Below are 16,174 nucleotides of genomic sequence, written 5' to 3'. Positions count from 1 at the left end.
CATTATATTCATGATGTTAGCTTGAGGGGAACTGGCCCCCACAGTGAGCCTGGTTTGTCCCAAGTTATTTTTCCTCCATTAACCAACATCTTATGAAGTTTTGTGTTCCTTGCCACAGTCGCCTTCAGCTTGCTCACTGGGTTTCTAAATACAATTATTTTTTTAATTACTTATTTTTAAACACAATTCACAATCGTATTTTATCAAACTACACAATGATGGCTCTAAGACATTATAGATATTACAGTTACATTTTCTGTTAATGCATGATTTTCTGTAAAGCTGCTTTGAAACGATGTGTGTTGTGAAAGGCACTATACAAATAAAAATGACTTGACTTGACTTGACTTGTTTTGGTCACCATTTACTTGCATTGTATGGACCAACAGACCTGAGATATTTTTCTAAAAATCTTTGTTTGTGTCCAGCAGAAGAAAGAAAGTCATACACATCTGGGATGGCATTAGGGTAAGTAAATGATGAGAGAATTCTCATTTTTGGGGGAACTATTCCTTAAAGAATTCTGTTTGTGGCAGTGTTGGGGAGTAGCTAACTTAATTACATTTTTCAGTAGCTTGACAGTTGATCAGCTGCTTTTAAAACATTGTAACTTTTCCAGTAGCAAACTACTTTTTCCCGCAAGTAGTGGTGTAGAGCGATCAAATGCTACATTGTGTTTTGGTCAGATTATAACTAATAGCCTTCTTTATTGCATAGAAGCTAAACTTCTACCGGCAAAACGGAACAGCAGAAAATATTCTGGCTGCTGCTCAAAATCAGGCAGGGTCTTTCTTCTTCTTCTTTTATAACTGCAGATAACAAACTAAAATTGCGCATTACCGCCATCTACTGGCAGCTTATTATGGCTCACTTGGATAAGAAGAGACTGATGGTTTTAAAGCAACCATCCACAGTTTTACTTTACACGTACAGGGGCAGGTAAATCTGAAAATGAGAACACCATTTTATTTTCTTATACTTTTTAAATAGGTTATTATTGCCTTTTGAGGGATTTATTTTCTGTTCTGAATATGTTTATTTCGTTTCTCATTATCTGTGCATTATTGGGAGCAGTGAGAGAAACAATTCCTACATAACAAATTGATAACATGTTTTTTCCATTTCTTAGCATTTAATTAACTACTATTTTCATGTTAAATGAATAAAATTACTGGTAAAAGAAATCATTTATTATGGCATTAATTATTATGCGACTATCTATTATAGGGTGACCATACGAAAAATTACCAAGAACACAGGTGACGGGAGAAACAAGCCCTGTGTCTCTATTTACATATTATCCATACTAAATATTATGTGACAAGCACAAAACGTCAGCCCAAGGAGAGTTTGTCATAAAAATGAGATCTTTAGGGAAGTAGGCTATACCTGGGCACAGCAGAATGACTGCACAGTGTGAAGTATAGTATCATTTTTTTTACTTTTTTTTATTCTTTTCTATTTTTATTTGCTGTTGTATTTTATTTTATGGCCATTATTAAATGCATTAATGTTACTACTCATTACATGTATTTAATTAATACATTTATTAATTAATAAATGTTATTAGTGTACATTTTGTTATTATTCTTGGTTTGATAGTAATATTGTAAAAAAAAAAAAATATTGCCTCATTAAGTAGCTTCAATGTAGCTAGCTACTTTTTGATAGTAACTTGTAGTGTAGCTAACTACTTTTTCAAAAGGGTAGCTTGACTGTAGTTTTACTACTTTAAATTATCAGTAGCTTGTAGCTTGTCAAACTACAGTTTCAAAGTAGCTTCCCCAATACTTGTATGCAGTATATGGTCTCTTCAAGGGCCTGGGAAATTGCAAGGGTCTTGTGCCCTTATCTTTAGTCTAAGCCTTAGTTGACATACCTATGGAGCACCCACAATTCGTTCACTGACTGTATGATGCTTATCGGCACATGAAAAAAAAATAACTGTGGTTGGTCACTCTACATGTTGGTTAGATGGTCTCTTCCTGTCTAAGTGGGCGATTCTTGGCCAGAAGATGCTGCAGTAAGGGCCAATCTTTTTACCATTCTGTCAAAGGTCTGGCTGTGTGAGACTCCCTTCCCTCAACTTCTGAGGTGGCTGAATCATTCTCTAAATGTGAAGCATAAAATTGCTAACACGTTTGTGCTATTTTTAATGATGTGATGGAAAATGGAATCCCTTTTCGGCTGATTCTTAGATGTGTATGATAAGTCTGAAGACCTGAGATCTGTCATCAGTGAGAGCTGATGGAGTTGGCTCTTTGAGTTTCTAGGTCGGTGGAGGAAATCATTGAGAGATAAATGGTGTGTGTCCAAGTGAGGCTCCGGGTGGATGACTCACCTCCCAATTTCCTTGTGCACGTCATAGTAATCAGTGAGCCTCCGCATTTTTCTCAAAATGGATGCCTCATCCTCCATGGAGTTGTCTATCTCCTTTTTGGCTACACACACAGACAAATAATTGTCAAAAACAATCATCAGCTGATTTTAAAAAGCTTGATCAGGCTGCACATGCACTGTAGGTTCAACAGTTTAAGTTTTTATGAAATGTAAATTTCAACACATTCACCTCCATTCTAACACAAGTTCGATTTCACATTCTATCATGGCTATTGGTTTAGGCCAGGTCCACTCTAATATGTTTTCATTTTTCATTTGATTTCGCTACATTTAGACCTCTCATCCACACTAGAACAGTGTTTTCCTCCAGCATTTCGAAAACGCTGTTCTTTTTTAAAACAATGACATTTTCAAACAAAAACAGAGTAGTGTGGACATGGTCTTATATAACTTTATGGATAAAGAACATAATTGAAGTTTAATAAACAGTAATGTGGAGCCGGACTTCAGACCAATGATATTTCACTGTGGGTGGGGCTAATTAGCATGACACCGCAGAAATAGAAGAGACCAAAAAAATTTGATATCAGTCATCATGGCAAAAACTCAGATTTACATTGGAGATACAATTTATCCAGAGGTACTGTCAGTTGGGGACTCTGAGGTCCTCTCTGGAGTTTAATTGATGACACTTTTGTAAAATAAAAAAAAAAAAAAAAATACAAAATAAAAAATAAATAATAATAATAATAATAAATAAATAAACAAATAAAATAAAAAATAAAACCCTAACCCAAAGTTTAAAAAAATAAGAGACCCAAATATATTTATTTTTTCTTAATTTTGGACTGCATTTTGAATGATTTTGTTTACTCATTGTTTTAGAAATTCATTGTGCTTCATGAATTTAATGGGATAGTTCACCCAAAAATGAAGATTCTCTCATCATTTACTCACCCTAATGCCATCCCGGATGTGTATGACTTACTTTCTTCTGCAGAACACAAACGAAGATTTCTAGAAGAATATTTCTGCTCTGTTAGTCCTCACAATGCAAGTGAATGGTGATCAGACCTTACCTTGGAGTAAAAAAAAAAAAAGTACTTTGATCTGTTTGTCACCCACACCTATCATATTACTTCAGAAGACATGGATTTAACAACTGGAGTTGTATGGATTACTTTTATGTTTCCTTTATGTAATTTTTTGACCTTCAAAGGCCTGATCACCATTCACTTTCATTGTATGGACCAACAGAGCTGAGATATTCTCTTAAAATCTTTATATGTGTTCTGCTAAATAAAGAAAGTCATACACATCTGGAATGGCATGAGGGTGAGTAAATGATGATAAAATTTTCATTTTTGGGTGAACTAACCCTTTAAGTGATGACCCTGGATTCATCACTTGTTGCTTTGTTGCATTGCACCTAGATTGATCACTGTGTTACACTGAGGTGTTGTATCAACATACTTAGAAATACAACACTCTTGATTGTACTTTATAAAGTGCTTACTGGTGTGAACAGTAAGCTCGGCCTTGCAGGACACGGAGCCAGCCAGATTCTTAGCAGTACAGGTGTACACTCCCGAGTCATCAGGCTGAGTGTTCAGCACCACTAGAGAACATTCATTGTCGTCATACACAAATGTGAAATGGCTGCTTTCTGACAGCAGGATGTCACCCTGAAAATCAAAGCAAAACAAGCGCAAAGATCGAGTAAGCAGCCGTCTCAGTGTTGGGCTTTGAATGTAAAATGCATTTGTGTGGGTTTGAGGAAACAGGGCAGTGAGAAACGAAATGAAACATCCACTTGTATCTTTCAAAGCAAAAATTAGTATTTTTGACAGGCTCCCTGGGAAGTGATATGGGTAAAGGAAATATCAGACAGGGAGTTAGTGAGAGCTCATCAGGTAGGAGAGGGCATGGCCTGACTTAAGATATTGATTAAAGTATGATCACCTGGTGCAATGGTTCTCAATGTGTGGGGCGCGCCCTTTAAGTGGGGGTGCAGAGGTATTGTAAAGTGGGCACGGAAGACTGCCTTCTTCTCAAATCTCCTTTAATTTCACAACAAATTGGCCACGATGACCGAAGAACGGAAGAACCAATGCACGCAATTTCTTTTCCTTTACCCTTTTCTCCTTTTATGTGGTGTCAGGTGTGCTCACTGAGCTGCACTTATACTGTATATTATAAACATATGCAACGATGTTCTCAAGTGTGCAGCAGATTTGAATGGGTGAAGAGGAAGATTTCAGTGAAGTAACAGTTACATTTTGGTCTGTTCTCCATACAACGGTATCGAACGGCTTCAGTAGACTTGAAATGCGGCGAACAAGTGATATTAACTTTTATAGTGCTTTTATGTGCTTCTGGAGCTTTACAGTCACAATCTTTTCCTCCCTCAATCTTGTGTTTTACAGATGAAAAACGTTGTACTCATTTGGATCGAGGAGGGTGAGTAAATTATGACAAATCTTATTTTATGTTGAGTTATTATACAGTATATTGCACCTGCAATCAGTATCACTTTTGTATTTATTCTGTTTATAGATGTTCAATAAGTACAGGTATATAAACCTAGTAGAATTTTTTTTTTTTTTTTTATGTAACAGAAAGTATACATAAAATAGCAGAACAATGTAGGCCTAGGGTTATAAATAAATTAATTAAAAACCTAGTTTCATGGGTGGTGCGACCTAATCATTTTTAGAACCACTGTCATAGTGTCTTCCAGAAAGTGAGTTGTTTTCAGTAATAGAGAGGAACGAACCTTAAATTAAACCCTCAGTGACTGTAATTGAAGAACAACAAACATCTACGACATCTACTTTTGGAAGTTCTAACTTAAGGGAGTTCTGTTCTATTTAAGCATATACTATGTTTCAGATGTGTATCCTAAAATTCCTGTTTTAGGAGAAATAAAAATAGAATGTTAAATGAGATGTATCGCATTGCTGCATTTACTTGTGAGCTGCAGTTTTTGCCGCCCCCGTCTTTGCAATGTCTGCATTACATTGTGACATTTTCACATAACAATCCATCCTGAAATGAGCCGCATAAATTGTTTAGATTAGATTTAAATGATCAAGGACTTTGTTTAAAATAAATATCAGATGTTTGTTCTGAATATTGGCATCTTTCGGAAGGGTATGCACAGTGGCAGATGCTACATAAGGCCAGGACCATCACCAAGTTACAGTGAGCTTTCACACATTTTACCCGCCCCACCCCCAGTCATGTTAGTAATGTTAGACGTTAGTAAACTGCAGTACGGAAAAAGTCGTTTTTGCAGCTCAGTTTTAATGAATGGTCTTTTTGGACTGGGGAGGAAATTTTGAGATCTGAAAGTTACAATGTTTTAATAGTATGATGAACTCTATTATCTCAAAAGATCCAAGGAAAATTGTAATCCTCAGTGAACAGAATTCATTCAATGGACAAAATCTTTAAAACTATTTCTTAATAAAACTAATTCCTATTCCATAGACAATCAATTCTCAAAGATTATTTTATGTGTTCTATTGCTATTCGCCAAGAATAACAAGCAGCAAAACAATAGAAATAAATGGTAGAAGTACTGCAGCAAAAACACACCTTGTACCAAAGGATGTCTGGGATGGGTTTTCCTTCAACCACCACTGCAAAGCGAGGAGTCTCGCCCACGTTCACATCCAGGTCTTCCATGATAGTCTCAAAAGCTGGCGGCACTAGAGTCGGATAAATCGATCGATGAGATATACTTGCTTTGTGTTATAACACAAATACTGAAACAGCAATTCCGGTTCTAAAAACTGCAACGCACCTGCCATTTCCAGGGTTAGGATGCAGGAGTCACTGCCAAACTGGTTGCTGGCGGTGCATGTGAGCTGACCAACATCACTGTTCTTCACTTTGCACAGCCTCAGTGTGTGTTGGTCATCATCGGGCATGCTCACCTCAAACAGGCCCGGTCTGTTAGACAATGTCACTCCCCCTCTGAAAACACAATCACACAATAACAACACAATAATGCAAACACAAAAGAAAATTATTTACGGTTAATTGCAGAGACAGGTATAATGGCCCTTTAAGAAAGAGGGATTGCCGCTGATTCTGTCAGTATGTGAATAGTGAAAAACATTCAATAATAAAATATAATTTGGAACAATATAAAAGTAACATGTCAATAATGATTCAATGCAATCAAATTACAAAATACCTCTTCCAGATGACCGATGCATTTACGTGGTTAAGAGTGACCGTGATGCTTAAGGGCAGCTTCTCCACCATATACACGATGTCTGGCTTGTCAGTGATTACAGGAGCCTCCTGGAGGTATGGGCCTGGAGACAGAGAGATAAAAGCCAGTGTCCTGCAATACCTCATACATCTCATTGACATGCCTGTCTGTGGCTGTCCTTGTCTGCTGTGGCATACCTCTATCAAGCAGCTGCACTGGATTGGTGGCGGCCGACGGCTTGCTAAAGGCCTTGCTGGTGATTGATAGCACCCTAAAGGTGTAGCGAACACCTTTAGACAAACTGCTGATGGTATAGGTGGTCTGATTCAGGCAAGAAGCGATAATAGTCCACTGGATTGACCCCAGGGCCTGCTGCTGAACAGCATACATCAGGGTGCTAGGATCTGGAATTATGAAACATACCACATTATTTTATTTGTATTAGTTTAGAATAATAGTAAGTCATTAAAACTATAAAATAACACAAATGCAAGTCTGACAATTACCATATGTTATGACCAAGAAAATGTCAAACAAATCAAAACTATTTTTGATTTTAGGTTCTCCAAAGTACCCCTCCTATGCCTAGATTATAGCTCTGCACACACGTGGCATTCTCTTAACCAACTTCATGAGGTGCCACTTGCAATACTTGTTAAAGTATTAAAAGAGTTCCCATTAAGGAGTCCAATGTGTCCATACCCGTACCCAGTACATTAACTAATGTTAACGAATGGAACCTTATTGTAAAGCCATTCTTTTGACTGGTAGTGTAAACCAAAATGTTTAATATTAAATTTGACAGCTAAGACTGAAAAATGAAACAGGATTTGTCTGATTATTTAATAATCAATATTTAGTAAACATTCAGATTGATTTGTCAATCGTACTGCAAGGAAAGGAGACAGTTTTCATGACAGTCTGAAACAAATACAATAACATTTTATGGCTTGAGCAGTCAATTCAGCAGTAAAGCTATTTCTTTTATTTTTTATTTTATTTTTTTTTATTGTTGTAAAACAATAAACAAAATGTTAGAGTAAACATATTTTATGCTATATTTAACAGGTGTCCATACATGGAAATGTCTAAAAGAAATGAAAGGAGATTCATATTAGTCAAGAACGAATATGTTGCACTATAAATATTTCCTGTTTTTTAGAAATTGCATTTACTATACCGAGTGAGTGCCACTAGAGAGTGAACTGTTGGGAAGAAAACTCACATATGAGATCTCGTTAATAACTCAAAATATATCTATCTGGATTTTTTTCCCAAGACAGCAATGAGATTATATAGCGAGCAACTGGACATCTCAACAATGTCTCAAACTGCACCCAGATTTGCCAAGATACCAAAGTGTAGAATCAAAAGTCATAGAATACAGTATGAACACTTCTCATACATTTCTCCTAAGAACAAATGATCTGAGCTATGTAATCCATATCAATTGTATAGCTCTATGCTATTTCCATGTGTCATAATTGTCTCATTTATGTCTGTTTATTATTTCTCCTGAGAAAAAGTTAAATAAACATCTGAGACAAAAATGATACAGAACTTATACTGAAATATAGCTGAGAACTACATCTTCTAAGCTATAAAACATTTTCCATTGGGGAAATTCAAACTTTTAAATGTGAAAAAGCTAGTGAGAACAGTTTCTAAATTAATTTGTAAATATAGTAAAAATGCATAATTTATACCAATGGACGGGTCCAGTCTTTTAGGTTTCTTCCATCTTAGCGTGATAGTCTTGCCTGTGATGGACTCAATGACTGGGGCCCCATCGGGTGGGTCAGGAAGTATGTCTAAAATAATAAAAGAGTAATAAAATAATATGTCTTTGGTGCCAGAAAGGTTTTGCACCAATTCTCATGAATACTTATACACAATCCTATACAATCCTGAATAATCATTTAAAAGGGATAGTTCACCCAAAAATGGAAACGTTGTCATAATTTACTCACCCTCATGTTGTTCCAAACCCATAAGACTTTATTCCATGGAACACAAAAAGAGATGTAAGGCAGTATATTAGTCTCAGTCATCATTCACTTACATTGAAAGCAATTTGTGAGTGAGGCTGTCAGTCCCAAACCTTCTGCCTAACATCTCTTTTTGTGTTCCACAGAAGAAAAATGGTCAAATGGGTATGGAACAACATGAGGGTGAGTAAATGATAACAATTACAATTTTTGGCTGAACCTTCCCTTGTAGTCCACTCAGAGGCTGAGATATTCGATAAAACAGTGTGGAACATGCATGCGATCTAAACCAGACTGGATGTCTGTGGTGCAAGTGCTCAGCAGTGTTAGAGAGACACCTACAGTACATTTCAGATCTGTATATTGTGATGGAAGGTGACAGAGGAAAAAGTATTTTTCCTAGTACTTGCTACCATTTAGTGGAATGAAATAAGACTTTTTGCTGGGAGACAGAGCATATAGAACCAGAATTACTCTGGTGGCCAAAAGTTTGGAATAATGCACAGATTTAGCTGTTTCGGAAGGAAATTGGTACTTTAATTCACCAAAGTGGCATTCAACTGATCACAAAGTAAATTCAGGACATTACTGATGTAAAAAAACAACACCATCACTATTTGAAAAAAGTAATTTTTGATCAAATCTAGACAGGCCCCATTTCTAGCAGCCAACACTCCAACACCTTGAGTAATCATGCTAAATTGCTAATTTGGTACTAGAAAATGGCTTGCCGCTAAATATCAAACACAATTGAAAGCTATTTGGTGTGTTAAATGAAGCTTAACATTGTCTTTGTGTTTGTTTTTGAGTTGCCACAGTATGCAATAAACTGGCATGTCTTAAGTCAATATTAGGTAAAAAAATGGCAAAAAAGAAACAGCTTTCTCTAGAAACTCATCAGTCAATCATTGTTTTGAGGAATGAAGGCTATACAATTCTTGAAACTGCCAAAAAACTGAATATTTCATACAAAGGTGTACACTACAGTCTTCAAAGACAAAGGACAACTGGCTCTAACAAGGACAGAAAGAGATGTGGAAGGCCAGATGTACAAATAAACAAAAGGATAAGTATATCAGAGTCTCTAGTTTGAGAAATAGACACCTCACATGTCCTCAGCTGGCAGCTTCATTGAATTCTACCCACTCAACACCAGTTTCATGTACAACAGTAAAGAGAAGACTCAGGGGTGCAGGCCTTATGGGAAGAATTGCAGAGAAAAAGCCACTTTTGAAACAGAAATCAAAAAGAAAAGGTTAGAGTGGGCAAAAAAACACAGACATTGGACAACAGATAATTGGAAAAGAGTGTTATGTATCTTAACACCATTGAGCATTTGTGGGATCAGCTAGACTGTAAGGTGCATGAGAAGTGCCCGATAAGACAGCCAAATCTATGGCAAGTGCTACAGGAAGAGTTGGGTGAAATGTCACCTGAGTATCTGGACAAACTGACAGCTAGAATGCCAAGGATCTGCAAAGCTGTCATTGCTGCACATGGAGGATTTTTTGATGAGAACACTTTGAAGTAGTTTAAGAAGTTCTGAAAATTTTTTTCAAATTGTAATAGTAATTTTTCACATTATTAATGTCCTGACTGTATATTGTGATCAGTTGAATGCCACTTTGGTGAATTAAACTACCAATTTCTTTCCATAAGAGCAAACTCTGTATGTTTTGTACAGTGTATATGCTTACAAATTTAGGACAGCAAAAAAACAAAAAAACGTACATATACAGTATTATTTATTAATTGTTTGAATCCTTTTTTTAAATTTGCCTGTGACAACCACTGAGATTTAAACTCACCTGTCACATACAGATGGGCATAGCAGGTGGCCTTGCCAACCTTGTTGGATATAACACACTTGTAGACTCCACCATGGGCGTGACACACAGAGCGGACTACCAGACTGTGAATGTCTCTGACTGCAGAAAATACAACAAAGAGAAAATAGATTGTCATCATACAAACAACACTTAATTTTACAGGTATTAACACTTGCATTTCTACAGAGACTGCTTTCTGGAGGGCTCAGTAGGTTACAATGTCAAAAGAGAATTGAATTATGGCATCAGCTTACATTGTGTCATTTTCCTGTCTTCTGTGCTCTCAATCCTCTTGCCATTGTGAAACCAGATGATGGTCGGGTACGGCAGGCCAGCCACTTTGCACCTGAGCACAGCCTCTCTGCCCTCTACCACATCGAGATCATAGAGCGGCTTGACAAAATCAGGCATGGTGAAGCGTTCCATCTCGTTCTCAGGCACTTCTGGTTCCTCGGGAATGGAGGGCATCTTTTCCAGCTTTGCCCTAGGTAGACATCAAGACCATTACAAAACAACACTATGCAATGATTTCAGTGGTTTTAGTGCTTTGATCAAATGAATAGTTTACCCAGAAATTACTCACCCTCATGTTGTTTCAAACATGATTATCTACTTAAAGGTATAGTTCACCCAAAAATGAAAATTCTCTCATCATTTATTCACCCTCATGCCATCCCAGATGTGTATGACTTTCTTCTTCAGAACACAAACGAAGATTTTTAGAAGAATATCTCAGCTCTGTAGGTCCATTTAATGCAAGTGAAAGGTGGCAAGAACTTTGAAGGTTAAAAAAGCACATAAAGACAGCATAAAAGTAATACGCACGACTCCAGTGGTTAAATCCATGTCTTCAGAAGCAATATGATAAGTGTGGGAGAGAAACCAACGCATTTTTAATTACATTTTTACCATAAATCTCCACTTTCACTTTCACATTCTTCTTTTGTTTTTGGCAATTCATATTCTGCATGCATATCGTCACCTACTGGGCAGGGAGGAGAATTTATAGTAAAAAGGACTTAAATATTGAAATGTTTCTCACCCACACCTACCATATATAGCCTCAGAAGACATGGATCAAACCACTGGAGTTGTATGGATTACTTTTATGCTGCCTTTATGTGCTTTTTGGAGCTTCATTGAATGGACCAACAGAGCCGAGACATTCTTCTAAAAAATCTTAATTTGTGTTCAGCAGAAGAAAGTAAGTTACACACATCTGGGATGACATGAGTAAAGGATGAGAGAATTTTTATTTTTGGGTGAACTATCCCTTTAAGTAAATAATAAGACAATTTACATTTTTTGGGTGAACTATTTATTTAGATTAATATGTCAAGGTTCGTACATTTGAGAGGATATTGCTGGCCTGGGCTCCTGCACATACAGCTCTGCAGCACACTCGTCCTGTCCATATGCGTTCCGCGCAACTACTGTGTAGAGACCCTCATCTTCATTACTAACATGAGAAATAATTATCGAGTGCCGCCCACCTTCTTTCAAGATCCGAATGTCTTCGCTCTCCTCCAGCGGATGATCTGTTGGAGACATGACACACAGATGACCCAACCTTCTTGATGTACTTCATGTTTCTGAAGTTACTAAAGGCTGACACTGGGAGGTACTCAAGGGAATTAGATTCATACCAAAGTGGCTCCAGATGACCTGAGGAGGCGGTGTCCCACTGACCTTGCAGTCAAATCGAGCGTTGCGACCCTCTATCACTTCCAGAACATCCAGCTTACGAGTGAAGAGGGGCTCTTTGGATGCTATTACCTTTAGTTTGGCACTGGAGGTCAGTTCCTCTATATATGACATAATTGAAAAAGGAAAAAGACAGTTTAACAAGGTCCCATGGAACCTTTAAAAGGAGTCATATCATACATATTTGTCATTGCATTCTTGAGGTCCACTTATAAAGTTATTCACATTTTTTCATCATAACTGTGATAATTTAGCTTTTAATGACATTTTCCACCTTCTTGTCTGTGAAAGTGACTTCTTGTCTTCTCACCTTTAGCTGTGCTCAGTTTGCAGGTGTAAGTTCCACTATCATCCTCATGTACAGAGTTAAGCAGCAGCCTGCATCTTTTCCCATCAAAGTGCATTTTACAATTCAAAAGAGCTGGTTGGATGAGTTTCCCATCTGACAGCCAATCAACATCAGTGTCCTGTGGGCCGATCACATGACACTCAAAAAGGGCTGTCTCACCAGCCTTCACCATAATGTCCCTCACCGGCCGAATGATGGCGAGGCCTGGTTCTACTGGACGAGCTGAAAGAAAAAATACAGATACAGATGAACCAATCAAGAGTGGTGAAGAGAAAAGATCAATATGAGAATTTCAAAGAGGTTCAAAGGGCTTGAAGTCTTTGTAAGTGCTTAATCTGTGACAGATTTGAGAAACATAGTCAGCTAATGGCTTGCATTGTACAGCACAGCAAGCTACTACACTGTGTGTCAGCTTAATCCATACATGGCTCAGCTCAAAATTATACCCAGTATTCCTGATTTGAACTTTTAAAACTTAGTGACCTTTGAAATATTGGCTCTTGGGCAATGTATCTCATTTGTTAGCCTACAGCAAATGTATGTACATAACATGAATAAAAACATACTAAATTAACTTACTAATACCTGTAGTTCATGCAAAGCCTTGGGCTATATTATGATCTTCATTGTGCCGTTCATCTTTAAAGGAAAACTGATTTAAAATATCTGTATTATTTATGCTCACAATTGTGAACAAAATTCTACAAATGCAGAGATAATGGATTCACATATAATTGGGCAACACAATCACGATAAACCTCACATTGTGTGTTCAAATATATTCCCTCACAGGACAAACATAAAACTAAAATGCTACATTAAATCACTTCAAAAGTCATATTCATTATACAGTATATGCAAGGGTGATGATAATAATAAAGTTTATATGCTGAATAACAATGCAGTTTGTCTTTTATTTAGTGGGTTTCTCACTCATTTTGTTCCTTCGAGTCATTAGTTTCAGAAATATACTTAAATGTGAAGTGTGTAATTTTTGTGGAACAGACTTGATTTCCCCAACACTCCCCACATCTGCCATGTGTTCAGAATGGTAAGTCCTGCCCCAAACTCACGCCATTGGTAGAGACAATATTGCTGTGTTAGGCTGGTTGGGATCCTCAACCAAACAGAGCAATGTTTTGATAGCACCACAGAGCCAGAGTGTTTACACTTTTCAGGGAAATCAAGCTACGAATGGCTTTCTTACAGTATATATTACTTTTAATATTTATATAAAAAAAAATGACACACTTCACCATTAAGAAAGACTGCAGAACGATAAACACTTTGTTTCCATGACTTGATTCCCTATGAACACAAACCCTGCACGACTAGATGAATCCCTTACCTTTCACCTCCAGTTTGCCCTCACACTGTTTCGTTCCATACTCGTTGATGATCTTGCATGTGTAAACACCAGTGTCTGACTTCTGTGCCGATATAATTATCATCTCAAAGTTGCCCTCTTCCGTCTCTTGGACGATATGTCGTGCACCTGTTTTAATGGTCACTCTGTCTCTCAGCCTGATATCCGGGGAAATAAGTTACGACATTTAAATGATAAAAATAAGAAGAATTAAATACCACAGTAAATACCACACACATCTATTAATGAATGAATGAATACTGTATTAATCTATACTATGAATAGTCTAATCTAGAGTAAAAACTAATAATGAATATTCAAAAAAAGATCATATGAGAACATGAGAATTCAATAAAGGTACTTAGATTGGATCATTTAAAGATTCTGAAACGTACCAATAAAGCATGGGTTTAGGCTGTCCACTCGCTCGAACAGACATGGTCACCTCTTGACCCTCTATAACTGTTTGGTCTCCAAGAACAGCCTGTTATGTTGGTAAACACACAGAGACCTGTTTGTTTGTTTGTTTGTTTTGAACAGATTATGGAAACTAAAAATATCAAATACCAATGTGCTGACAATTATCTATTTTGATCTCGTATTTAAATGTGTCATATCATAAATGTTTTATTATTTATTTTTTCCCCTTGAGGTCCTCTTATGTTGTTAGTAAAGCTTTTTTTAGCCCAAAAACATATAATTTAGATTAGATTTTGATGACCATTTTCCACCCTTAGAATTGAAAAGGATATTTATTTATTTTTTGCTTTCTATGTAAATGCACTCTTGATATGCAAAATTAGATACAGCACTCTCTTTTTTCACTGCAGAGGGAGTTTTGAGTTCTGAGTTCTAAAATAACAGTATGTTAAGTATAATGAACTCTCTTATCTCAATTTTATTCCTTATGATATGACCCCTTTAGCAACTCTGTCCCATTCTCAGACACCTGAAAGGCTGGAGGCTCCTTGAATCGTGTGTCCACGATCTTCCTCGGCTCAGGGCCCCTGTAAGACGAAAAATCCATTCCCTCCTCAAGAGGACTGAGGTACTCCTCGTCAGATGTGATTGGACTGCTGACGTCCATGGGCACACCGAGATTCCCGCGCTGGTCCTGATTGGGCTCTGAGAGAAACAACAATAGGATTGGAATGGATTTTACAAGCAATACTTCCAAATTTGTAAACTCACATCTACGCACTTGGGCAAATATGTAGCAAATACAGTATACATCACTTTTATGCTTTTTTGGCAGACACTTTTATAAAGGTATACATTTTATCAGTTTGTGTGGGAATGGAACCTATGACCTTGGCAATGCCAGCACCTTGCTCTACCAGCTAGGCTACAGGAGCATAGTATCACCAAATATAATCACCATTCATCTGAGCACATTTATTTATTTACTTTTCACGTCTACTTTTTATAGAAACAATAGAGAAATGGATTACAGAGGTGAGCGGTGAGAGACATGGAGTGAATACAAACCAGCATCCCAGACAAGAATGAGCACTGTAGTAATCCCAAATCAAATCTCAGAAAAGTCCAATGACAATGTGAATACCAGCATTAGGAACAGATTGCCTTCAAAAGCATCACCAAAATAGGGTATGAACAGGATTTTCTCAGAAGAGAACCTAACTGTATAGTACATTTTTTTTTAATATTTTCTGTGCCGTTTAGATGGTCAGAAGTGTATTCAAGTGAGTTTGTAATTTTACTAATTACATGACTTATAAACAGAAATGCCAAACTGGACCCAGATTGGCTTCTGTGCAACAATACATTTTTGCTTGGACCACACAACACTGTAACTGTTATGACCCTCTGAAATTACTAAAATAATTGGTCCCACTTTACATTAGGTGTCTTTAACTAACATTAAAACACATACATTAAAATATTTTTATTGTGTAACTACAGTACATGTTGATCTGCAAAATTCTAACAAGATTCACATCTGCCACTACTGAGGTTAAGGTAGGGTAGATTTAAGAGTAGGGGTACGGGTAGGGTTAAGGCCTGAGTATACTTCGGTTGTCAGCGTTACTGATGGCTCCACGCATGTAAATTTCATCATCAGCCAGTCCGCGCGGCCTGACCGTTCGCCACCTAGATTTTCTCAACCGCGGTCATCGTCTGTGCACATCGTTGCCGCATGCACCGGCCATTAACTCTACTAAAAGACAATCACAAAGCAGTCGTAGTACGCATGCGTCGAACGCATCCGTCTGCCCTTAGGGTCAATGGAGTATACTCAGGAAAGCAATGCAGTCGACCAGGTGCGATCTGATCCAGAACGCAGTTAACCGAAGTATACCTGGGCCTTTAGGGTTAGGTTTATGGTTGGGGTAAGGTTAACAGTGTAACTCC

At 37.3% G+C, this 16,174-nt stretch overlaps 1 protein-coding gene across 1 annotated transcript in view; it reads right to left on the bottom strand.

The window, feature by feature from the left end:
- LOC127447932 (striated muscle-specific serine/threonine-protein kinase-like) overlaps window positions 1–16,174 on the bottom strand; it is a 123,093-nt gene that overhangs the window by 36,877 nt on the left and 70,042 nt on the right. Inside the window, 15 exon segments of the mRNA XM_051710159.1 lie at window positions 2,342–2,441; window positions 3,857–4,025; window positions 5,941–6,053; window positions 6,149–6,321; window positions 6,545–6,668; window positions 6,763–6,969; window positions 8,272–8,376; window positions 10,362–10,481; window positions 10,637–10,866; window positions 11,731–11,920; window positions 12,029–12,187; window positions 12,397–12,657; window positions 13,784–13,959; window positions 14,197–14,285; window positions 14,751–14,926. Coding sequence (XP_051566119.1) covers window positions 2,342–2,441; window positions 3,857–4,025; window positions 5,941–6,053; window positions 6,149–6,321; window positions 6,545–6,668; window positions 6,763–6,969; window positions 8,272–8,376; window positions 10,362–10,481; window positions 10,637–10,866; window positions 11,731–11,920; window positions 12,029–12,187; window positions 12,397–12,657; window positions 13,784–13,959; window positions 14,197–14,285; window positions 14,751–14,926 — 2,392 coding nt within the window.

The sequence above is a fragment of the Myxocyprinus asiaticus genome, chromosome 11 (genome assembly GCF_019703515.2).
Source record: "Myxocyprinus asiaticus isolate MX2 ecotype Aquarium Trade chromosome 11, UBuf_Myxa_2, whole genome shotgun sequence".
NCBI lineage: Eukaryota > Metazoa > Chordata > Actinopteri > Cypriniformes > Catostomidae > Myxocyprinus > Myxocyprinus asiaticus.
Note: the sequence above shows the minus strand (reverse complement) of the source record. Positions and strands in the feature narration are given on the sequence as shown.